At 38.0% G+C, this 12,020-nt stretch overlaps 1 protein-coding gene across 14 annotated transcripts in view; it reads right to left on the bottom strand.

Annotated features, from left to right (window-relative positions):
• The window catches only part of nwk (nervous wreck), a 563,357-nt gene that overhangs the window by 2,638 nt on the left and 548,699 nt on the right, over positions 1-12,020 (bottom strand). For 9 of the 14 annotated variants that reach the window (XM_070096788.1, XM_070096793.1, XM_070096789.1 and 6 more), the window contains 4 exons: positions 6,959-7,165; positions 2,933-3,094; positions 1,699-1,774; positions 1-351 (listed from right to left, as the gene is read on the bottom strand). The exon at positions 1-351 is cut by the window's left edge and continues 2,638 nt beyond it. In XM_070096788.1, coding sequence (XP_069952889.1) covers positions 1-351; positions 1,699-1,774; positions 2,933-3,094; positions 6,959-7,165 — 796 coding nt within the window. Of the gene's footprint in view, positions 352-934; positions 1,007-1,698; positions 1,775-2,932; positions 3,095-6,958; positions 7,166-12,020 lie in introns of all 14 variants that reach the window. The other 5 variants (XM_070096797.1, XM_070096798.1, XM_070096799.1 and 2 more) reach the window with 3 other exon arrangements.

The following is a 12,020-nucleotide window of genomic DNA, read 5'->3' as shown; positions in this document are numbered from 1 at the left end:
CTTTGAGTTTCTCCGGGTCAAGCTCTGGTGGACCGTCACTCGGGCTAGGAGACTTCGGTGAGGGAATCTGCTCTCCTTCCAAGTCCCCTGCACCTCCCTCTGCGCCCACCATTTCCATCCTCATTTCCATGGGGCCTTCGGGAGCAGGGGGCGGTGGGGGCTGGCGGCCTTCATCGTCGAGTACTAAGGCCTCCCCCTCGCATTCGGAGCGCTCGGCCTCAGGGTGCTGGCTGTCCAGTGGGTCCTGGTCTGCTTCAGCCCTCGAGTCTTCGCCTGCGCCGCCGATCTCTTCCTCGTGCTTCTCAACCATTGGAGTCGCAGCTGTGATGATGATTTGTGCCACGCCCAGACCTGCCCACCCACAGGGAGATAACACAAGTCAAAGCTCACATCCGAGTCGAATAATTCTAACACTTATTACCACTATATATTCCCCAGATGTGTCAGTTACATGTTAAATGAAATGATATTGGTTTACTGAATTTTCAACATTTTCAACCATTGTATAAGGATTGTGAGTTTATCTTACAGTAACATTAATTATTTACTCAGTAAACTTAGAGTAAATATGTGTATGCAAAGAAGCAATTCACTATTTATACTAAATTTATCAACATTTATATTACTTATTTTAACTAAAACAATCAAGCATGGTCTACTAAATTACATAACTAAAACATTAATATTGTCTACAGTAAATGCAAACATAACTAGTACACTTCTTTTTTTGTGAAAAAATCAAAGGTATCCACAAATTTTTAAAAATTATTCATATTTTAAAACGTTAACTTTAGCACGAGTATCTTATATTTTTTTTTGTGAGTATGCGTCCTCTACGAAAGTGAAATGTTGGAGAAACCTATTTCAAGCGTGTCTAGGGGACATTTAAAGGTTCGGGGAGTCTATAACAATCTACACAAAGAGGTCAACATACCAGGAAACGCCCCAACTCTCACAAATTGAGGATCCAATCGTGATTACGTCTGGGCCAAACCCGCTCCCACGGCTACAGTAAAAACAAAATACGGACATCCAAACTACGTGAACCAATTAATCTGTGGCTTAACTTAAGTCCCGCTAACATGGTATTCCCACAAACAGAAATGATACAAAGTCACCCTCAGCTCTTTTAAGCATATTAGGTACAGGAGGATAATTAAAACTGCTATATCAAAGTAAAAAAAAAACATTGCAAAAATTCATCACGTGGATAGATATTATTTAATTTCTCAAGCATATTATGATCAAATATAATAACTTTGAATTGGAGAAGGAAAAGACAGTCCTTAGAAACGATTTCTAGTATATAACTCACATGCTGGTTAATGTCTCACATGCTCACTCGTTTAAAGTCACCTCATAACTCAGAAAAGTAGCAGTGACAATAAAATACATGTGAGTAAATTTAATAAAACTATTGCGCAAACCAGCAGGTGACAGACCTGCGAGATGAGTGCAGAGTGTAACGCAAGGAAAGTTTAAGATTGATACTAAAAACACTACTCTTCCACTCTAATTTATTCTACTAACCAGTAAATGATCAATAACTAAAACTATTCAGATCAGTTTACTATGCAGTTAAAAAAGCGAAGAAAGTAAAGCCACTCATGCACGTTTTGTCATCAATTAAATTATTTTCTCAAGAATGGAAGCTACAAGAGTTTTGCAGGAGCGCGTGGCTGTTGCCCACACCCTTACCGTCTCCACTGCTGCCTTCCTCAAAGGGAAGTTTAGACCGTTTCTTCTTTGAGCTGCTCCGCTTGCCTGCCACACCCTGCAGAGTAACAACAAAATAGGGTTAGCAGAGGAGAATATCCCATGCCAAGCTTTCCCTCATAACAACACGTTACTTCAGGCTACGTCCGTAGCTGTCTAGTGCGTCTTAAAAGCTGGTAAGATGCCGGGTCACACTGCCAATGAGGCTTCATCCCCTGTAAGCCATAAGAATAGTAAATGTACACTGATCTAGCAAATACCTTGAGTTAGTGCTTCTAAAATTCATCGCAGGTGGCAAAACAATCTCTGGTATAGCACTAAGCAAGCATATTTATGTGTTCTACATTAGCTCCACAGTATTACTGATATTCGGGAGGTCTTAACTAATGGGTTGAAGATGGCTGCTTCATTTAGATAGCGCATGTGGGCGTCTCGTTGTTTAAAGTGTACTGATCCTCATTCAAGCTTTGTAAGATCCTATTATGCACTAGTACATGTATCGACTGTTGTTAATGTCAAATACTTTTGACATAAATCCAGTATATCAATAAAACGAATTGTTTGATTATTCACTCAGACGGAAAATTGGGGCTGGTTAGCCAAGAATATTGACAATGATTTACTACACAATGTCAGATAATGTTAACTTCACTAGTATGGCACTTAACTTCCCTCCATCCAATACCATTTGAAGTTATTCTTACATAAATTCAAAGACATAAACAGTGATTTGTTTATAACTTGTATGTATTAAATTATTATATTTACGTGAGGCCCTAAATTCGTATGGGTCATTCAGTATTAGTAGTGGTGGAGGCTTGATCCTCCGTACGTTAAGCGGGAGACAAGCACACAACCTAGGTGTACTCATCCAGTTCCTAAATGTATTAACCGTAAATTCTTAATTTTCACCAACGAACATATAAGGTTTAAAGGAAGAGGAACAGGTAATATAAAGCACTTAATTAAACACTAATTCAAGATAATTATCAATGTTGGAAGAGTGAGGAAAACATGCAAGCTCTTACCATCATAACCATGACACACCTTGCACAATACTTTATTACAGGCTCCCTGATGAACGGTGCTTCACACATGCCACCGACTATACGAAACTAATCATGCAGGTTCTAAACTACTGTAATATACTCCATATCTACTGCGTCCCTAAGTTCAACTAGAGGCAGATCAGCTGTTCCACCTGATGTTGCTTCACCTGTTGTGCCACCTCCACAGGTTCCTCCACTTTAGGTGGTTCTGGGGCTTGTGGTTGAGGTGGTGGCGGTGGTGGCGGCGGTGGTGGTTCCTCCACCTTCGGGAGAGCACGTTCTGTAGGGTTTTCTACCTGAGGGAGACGCTGAGAGACCTCCTCACCCAGCTAGACACCCCGGCCGCAGCCATCACGGTCAAGAAGGAGATGGAGAAGTAAGGCGGAAAAAAAGTTTTTTAAGTTGGAGAGAGCATCAAGATAATAAATTGAAGAAAGCGTAAAGTTTAAATACTAAAGTCAGTATCAAGTTCAAATGCTTAAGACAGAATCAAGATTAAATGTAAAAAAATGAATTGAGATTAAATAATGAAAACATATTTAAGATTAAAAGTAAAAGTTGGCATTAAGATTAGAGTAAAGTAAGTTACAAGGTAAAGTAAGCAGTAGACAAAAAAGATCAAATATGTAAAGCAACAGCAATATCAAATTTATCATTAATTTAAGTTAAATGAGATGAAGAGAAACAGAGGTCAGGTCATACACCAATTTGAAATTTATGAATCAAATTAAAAATACCAAAATACGACAATAGGGAATAATTTGTTATTAGAGGTACTTGACCAGTTGTGACTGTAAACACAAACACTGCTTTGGACAGTGACTCACTTGCCAAGACTAAAGATACTCAAGCCAGTCACTCACTGATGATTTTATATGAAATGGAAAACCTGCACACCGTATTTTCCGGCATGTAAGGTGCACGAGCATATAAGACGATGAATCCAGGTATATTTGTAACGTAACGTTAGTAAACAACTGCTAAAGCGTAGCCCAAAACCTACCTTTGACCTTGACCTTCAGCATATAAGGCGCAGGCTGATTTTCCCAGACTATGGAAAAAAAGCGAGCCTTATATGCCGGAAAATACGGTAGTTAGCAACGTTTTCGTTTCCGAAGCATTTGTTTGGAAATGTCGATTATTTCCAGTAAAATTCAGACATATGTGCTAAAAATCACTTGATCAACACTACTTACGCACACCACAAACCCCACCATCAAACTCAACCACTTTTAATTTTCTAACGATCCATTATGCCTGTCATTACTAGTCACATCTGGCATTACATCACATATCATCCTTCATATTCCTCGTATCAACCATCCATTGCTAATTATATACTCAATCACCACTCACGTCTCATAATTCGTATCATCTGTCAGAAACTGAACGACCATCACGTAACTCATCGTCTATCACATAACGACCACTAGTGACATAACTCATATCACACAATGACTGCTCACATCACGTTAACTCGCATCAAACATCAGATCACATGTATAACCATTCTCATTACATTACTCACAACCACTCATATCACTCATATAATCATTCACATCACTCACATAACCCTTTATAGCCTCATAAACCATCACATCACTTGCATATACCACCACATCACTCACATATCCCACTACATAACTCACATACATCATATCACTCATATAACCCTTCACATCACTCATATAACCATCACATCACTTACATAAATTATCACCTCACATCACTCACATACCCATTACATCACTCATATAGCCCATAACATCACTCACATAGCCCACCACACCATTCACATATCACATCACTCACATAACCTATCACATCACTCATGTAACCCATAACATCTCTCACATCATCCTATTACTCATACTCTATTATATCAGGGGCCCGAGACTGTTCAACTGCCTCCCAGCATACATAAGGGGGATTACCAATAGACCCCTGGCAGTCTTCAAGCTGGCACTGGACAAGCGCCTAAAGTCTGTTCCTGACCAGCCGGGCTGTGGCTCGTACGTTGGATTGCGTGCAGCCAGCAATAACAGCCTGGTGGATCAGGCTCTGATCCACCAGGAGGCCTGGTCACAGACCGGGCCGCGGGGGCGTTGACCCCCGGAACTCTCTCCAGGTAAACTCCAGGTTGCCCATCCTATCACTCACATAACCAGTCACGTCACTCACATAATCTATCACATCACTCAATCCATAACGCCACTCACATAGCACAACTCATCACGCCACTCATTACTCACAACCTATCACATCATTCATATCCCATCACTCACATAATCCATCACATACTACATGACTCACATTACCTATTACACCACTCACATAATTTACATCACTCACATAAACCATCACATCATTCACATAACCAATCACAGCACTACATTACTCATCACACTGCTTACATAATCTATCGCATAGTTCACAGTCTATCATTAGACATTACATTACTCACAAAATCTCACATCTTTCACATAACCTTTCATATTACTCATTCAACCCATCGCATCACACACATCGCCCATCACATCATTCACATATCCCATTACATCACTCACGTCATCCATTACTTAACACAGCCTGCATATATTCATGGTTTTCTGACCTGGAGTGTAAAAATTCCAACGAGATAAATCTAATGTAACACAAGACTCAGGAAAAAAATCCGTGCGAAGGATAACCTAAAATTTTAACAAGAACGAGCACTTCTGCGCATTAGACAAAATGTATAATAAATACCATTGTTTGTATTGGACTGGTGAAGCCACTGTGTGGTAAAACTTTATGATAATAAAGATATCCAAGTATATCTAATTTATCAACTTGTCGGTTCTATGAGCCATTTATCCAAACAAATACACGCTGAAAATTATTATATAATGATTTGCAAATGCGTTAAAAGATTATTTTGCCTGTATATAATGTTCCTGCATCACAATGGAACCTCTGTTACGAGAACCACCTCAATCATAGCCTCTAGAATTAGTTTAGCGAAGGTAATGTTCCTTAGTGAAGCAATTTTTTTTGTTATTCTCAATAAAGTTTTCACATTAAGCCATATCTTCTCTAAAACAGAATGATCAAAGCAAAAAAAAAAAAAAAATGTACGTCAAGTGGGTATCATGTAATTTTTACCTATCCTCTGCAAGTAAAAAAAAAATTACACCATACTGTGAGAATGCGTCTTTTAAATCTGATGCAGATTCGGTGTCTGTAGCTCTACTAAGACAGACATTTAGAGAATACTAAGAACACATGACTTCCAGATCAAAGCAACACAGCCTCTTTAGCGTCATCAATCACCTGTGAAAGTGTACAGCTGTCACGAAAGCGATCCCTCTAGAGGTCTATCAACAGTGCATTTCCTCGAGAGGTTTATCACGGAAGCAGGAAATTTATAGGTATACGAACGATGCACTGTATATCCAGAGATCTATTATCGATGTATGGCCTCTAAACCTTTCTATCATGGAAGAAATCAGGTGATATATTAGTGAAGGAGCACATGAACAGTGCGCTACAGCTCTGAGTCTTCTACGAGCCCTGCCACAGTTACACCCGCCGGCTGCTACACCTAATCCTAACAAAGCCTCTAGAAATTTTGACAAAAGTTTATATTTCATACCGTTGAAAAAATGCCCGTTGATGCTTCTAAAATCCAACTAAAATTAAACAAATAATAATACTGTACATTAAAAAATATATCTACATCAAAAGCTGAACTGATGACTAATTTAGCCAGTAGTTTGTGTGTAGATAATATATTTGTCTTCAAAGTGAAGCGCTAAAAATAAGTTGTAACAACAATAACAATTGAAACAAAATGTTACACCCTAACAAGAGTTCCAAGACCAACGGTATATTAAAAACTTTGTACTTTAATTTCCTGAGAAAATGGTAACAAATTTATTAAATAATATATTTTCCTAGTAATTTCTATATATTAAATTAGTAATTTACAAAAAATGAAGCTTCTACTTTCACATATATAAAAAAACAGATCGACCATTTTGGTAAAATAACGATAAAATACTACAACAATACGTATTAATAAAAATAATTAATAACAATAAAAACGTAAATATGTATAAATGAGACAGGAAAAGAGCAAAACTTTGGATTTATTTCAACTAGAAATGTTTGAAGCGCGAGAATGATGACAAGGATCAAATGTTGTTGTTCACCTTGAGTGGTGAGACTGGTGGAGTGACAGCCGGGTGCTCCAGCTCCTGGCTCTCCACCTCACCTCCCTGAGGTGGTGAGACTGGTGGGGTGACAGCCGGGTGCTCCACCTGCTCCAGCTCCTGGCTCTCCACCTCACCTCCCTGAGGTGGTGAGACTGGTGGGGTGACAGCCGGGTGCTCCAGTTCCTGGCCCTCCACCTCACCTCCCTGAACACCAACAGCGTCGTAGTCACAATATGGATAAAAGATGCCTTTGTAATATGAAGAAAAATGAAATAAGCGCTGCTTGAAGAAGACAAGTGAAGTAAGCAGTAACAGATATATTAAAGATAAAGACTGAAGAAAAATATAGAAAAGGGCAGAGGGTAAAGATGACATGAGTAGCTACTGGTTAGTGAGAACTAGCGAGTAAAGTCAGTTGTAGGTGTAAGCTTCTCGTCCTTCGCTGTACTTGCATCCTAACACACACTCCTGCCAACACCATCATACATTTACTGAACAACATCATGGACCCACGTGGGTAATACGCCATGAACACAAACAATCGTATTTCCTTGATAAAAATTAATAATCTTCGATTTTTTTTTAAATCTCGACTTCACCCACAACATTCCCCAGAGAAGGATTCCTGATGCTAGTGAGGATCTCTTCAGTCAAATAATGGACTAGTCCTCCCCTTCCATGGCTCGCACCTGATAGCCTTACATTATCCAGATGCTGATGAACCCCTCCGTGTTTAGAGCTTTCCTATATATATATATATATATATATATATATATATATATATATATATATATATATATATATATATATATATATATATATATATATATATATATATATGTCGTGCCGAATATGTAAAACTGGTCAATTAGCAAGAACTCATTTAAAATTAAGTCCTTTCTGAAATTTTCTCTTATACGTTTAAAAATATTTTTTTTTCATTAATGTTAATGCAAAACTTTAATTTTGCACCAAAAGAATCTTAGAAAACTTACCTAACCTTATTATAACAATAGCAATTTATTTTAGCCTAACCCAACTAAATATATTTTAGATTTGTTTACAACAATTTAATACTAAACAAACCCAGTGAAATATATTTTTTTCGTTAGGTTAAGAATGATTTTGGCGAAATTAGTGCATACACAAATTTTCACTAGTCCTATATAGCAAGATGAGCGTTGCTATTTAAGCCAAGATCGCAAGTTCTGCCTATTCGGCACGACATATATATATATATATATATATATATATATATATATATATATATATAATAACAATATATATATATATATATATATATATATATATATATATATATATATATATATATATATATATATATATATATATATATATATATATATATATATATATATATATATATATATATATATATATATATATATATATATATATATATATGTATGTATGTATGTGTACCGAATACATAAAACGCGATTTTGGCTCAAATAGCAACGCACTTCTTGCTAAATAGGGTAAGCGAAAATTTGCGTATGCAATAATTTCGCAAAAATCTTTGAACCTAACGAAAAAAATATATTTCATTGTGTTTGTTTATTAAATTATCGTAAACTTAGCTAAAATATATTTAGTTGGAGTAGCCTAAATTAAACTGCGTTTGTTAAAATATGGTTAGGTAAGTTTCCTAAGGTTCTTTTGGTAAAAAAAATTCGTTAATTTTTATATTAATAAAAATGAAAAAAAATATATCTTTAAATGTATAAGAGAAAAATTTAGAAAGGATTTTAAATTAGTTCTTGCTAATTGACCAGTTATATATATATATATATATATATATATATATATATATATATATATATATATATATATATATATATATATATATATATATATATATATATATATATATATATATCTTGGGTTATAGTAGAACGTTATCAAATTCAGGTTGGCATTATGGTATTGAAAGATAAGTTAATTTTACGTTTTTAAGTGATTTAATGCTTACAGTATTAAACTAAGACTGAGGTGATGGTGTAATAAAATCACAATATATGAGACGTTCTTTAAATTTGCCTTGAGAGCGTGAGGAAGCGTAGCATCACAGTTGCTGGAAGACTAACTCATGCTCGCTGTTACAGAGGAATACAGAGTTAATGCATTATATTTATCATACTGTATTTCTTATAGCAGTGAGGTTTCCATCATGTGTGTGAGAGAAGCGTTTGTGAAACTATTACTCTCACACGTGCGAGGCTTGTGTGATAAAGAGTGGACCACACATACACACACACACACACTTTCTCAGGCGTGTATGAGGCAGACTTAACCAATTTTCTTTCATGCGTGAGGCAGACTGGTCCAACTCTCAGGTGTATGAGGGGCGTGTGTGAGGCAGACTGGTCTAACTTTCTGTGCCGCTTTTAACTCAATCTGTAATGTGGCTTTGTTTTGTGTGTGTATGTGGGGGGAGGGGGGTGTGCACTGATCTACAGAGCACAGTCTCAAAGTAATGGTTCTTACGAGACAATACAAACTTCAGGTCGTGGCCACAACATGGATGTGATATAAAATACATGTATCCCAAGAAATCACTATAAGACAGATTTTATACACTGTTCACTGGATATAACTGCCTTCCCCTCAGCATTATCTTCGTTCACTGCCCTGGACCCAGACACATCCAGATCACCAACAATACTCCATGTCTTTGCTCCGGGCGTCTATGACTTAACTCTTCCCGAATCTTCTGGACGACAGGATTTACAGGTGCATACTGCGCCAGGACCGACAAAAGCACTCTGGAGTTTCAACAGACGTTTTTTGTAGAACCTACAAAAGCGACCGTGAGAACGAGAGCAACTAGGGTAGCTTGAAACTCTTCACCAAGCACAAAACTCGCTTTTATACTGGTCACAATTGTAGTCCTCGGTGGAGCTCTAGCTGAACACTCCTGACCTTCTAGAATCCCAGCAGCTCTAGCCAAACACACTCAAGCAACCCAGAAGCCCAGGAGCTCTAGGTGAACACACTCATGTAACCTAGAAGCCCAGGAGTTCTAGCTGAACACACTTCTGGGATCTAAAATCTGTAGCTCAACAACCTTAAATTGTAACACACTCAAAACCCTCAAGATACTTTATGATCGTAGCTTTGGAACCACTTGTGATCCAGAAGCTGTAGCTCAACCTCGTAAAGAGACACGGGAACATCATCTCGTGGTTTGTTTATAATCGTATTACGATTTCATGAATCACTATCTCAATACTTTGAGGTCCAGGAACTATGGCTCTTAACTCCAAGAGATCAATAAATTGTAGCTCAACACTTTAAAGAAGTTGTTGCTCACACTCAGGAGGTCCCAGAGGTGACGGTCAACCAGCCATTTCAAAGGTAAATATTAAGAATAATCTGTAAGGTCCTAAAGGATTATCTCAAAATTCTTCAAACACATAAGTACACCATTAACAGAGCTTAAAGCTCAAGAGGCCCAGGAGCTGGAACTGAATCCTCTCTAACACTGGTAAGATATGTGATCCATCAGATGAGTCATTTTAAAAATATGCTTAAGAGACCCAGGAGCTTGAGATCACCCCTCCCCTCCCTTTCAAGATACTCAGGAGCTGGAAATCAACCCTGTTAATATCAGTTTATTAATAGAATACAATACCGACAAGCTGAATTAAGAATAAAGCACATATGCAATACCTAGGTATCTTCATTTCGATACGTTTCACTAACTAGTATAGAGTTAAAAAAAAACTGGTTGGTGAAACCTCTTCACAATAAGATACCCAGGTGTTGTACATGTGTCTTAGTCATCAACCTGTCAAACACTGCTGACATTTCAAATAAATCAGACAAGGCATTGTAACGACATTTAATATTTCAATATACATGCGTTTTTAGTCCCTTAGGCTGACATTTTCTGAGAGGAAACTAATTAGTTTGTTGCTAGGAAGTGTCTGTGAGTGCTAGATGCTCTCACAGAAACAAGAAATAATAATTTTCAAAGGGTGTTAGACTGCTGACTACAAGTCGATCTTATGAACCTAACAGCTTTTACGCCCATTAAATCACTGTATGAACCTAACTAACCACACTCACAAATCAGCCGTTTAAACTTACAAATCTACTGCCCACATTCACAACCTTTCTGCCCACACCCCCAACCCTGCTACCCACACTCACAAGCCTGATGTTCACAGTCGCAAGTCTGCTGCCCTCCATTAAAGCCGGATATAGCATTCTCGCCCTTGTGGCAGAGATGCTATGTTGGTGCATGCCTGGTAGGCCTGCTTTGGAGTCCAGACATCCCTAGGCCTCTGGTTTACAGTCAGTTTTCAAGGTGACGCTAGATGGAGATAGATGTGTAGGAGCTTGTTTCCCTGTTTACGTTTCCACTTTTACAATAAACGGCAGAACTGGGGAAGCCTTTTCTTGTAACCCCCGATATGTCCCCAGCTGTACATAACACAATGGTGGCAACAGTGGGATTAAACCCGTGGATGGTCAAAGACCATCTCACTATACGTCCAGTAGGTTGTTTATTCTGAAACAGAGGAACTGATGGTGCATGATCTGTCCAGATATGGACCGGTTACTGGTATGTCACGAAAATGTTTAAGGCCTAAATTATGGCTAATGCCTCCTGCTCTGTGACTGCTGATCTGTTCAGGCTTAGTTAAGACTCGCCTGCAAATGTAATGGGATTGCATTTGTCATCTCCCTTTTGTGCTAGGTTTATCAAAATTGGAGAACGTAAGAACAGGAAGCAGAAGTAAGCTTTGACTTAAGTACCTAGAATGCTCATTCTTGACTGAGGGTCCAACTGAATGAACCATCCTGCCTGAGAAAATCTGTCAAATTAGCTGCAATATATGAAACATTTTAGATGAAGTCACAAAGAAGCATACGGCTTCGGCAGTCTGAGATTGGGGAAACTGTGGATGGCGGCTACTCTAGTCAGCCATAACCACTCTAGGAGTGACTACATAACCAAGAAACATCATCTCTGACTTCAGAAATTGACACCTAGAGAACTTGATCTTTAGGCTGGCATCAGTTACTTTCT

Source organism: Cherax quadricarinatus, chromosome 55 (genome assembly GCF_038502225.1).
Source record: "Cherax quadricarinatus isolate ZL_2023a chromosome 55, ASM3850222v1, whole genome shotgun sequence".
Lineage (NCBI taxonomy): Eukaryota > Metazoa > Arthropoda > Malacostraca > Decapoda > Parastacidae > Cherax > Cherax quadricarinatus.
This window is presented reverse-complemented; position numbering and strand designations above follow the sequence as displayed.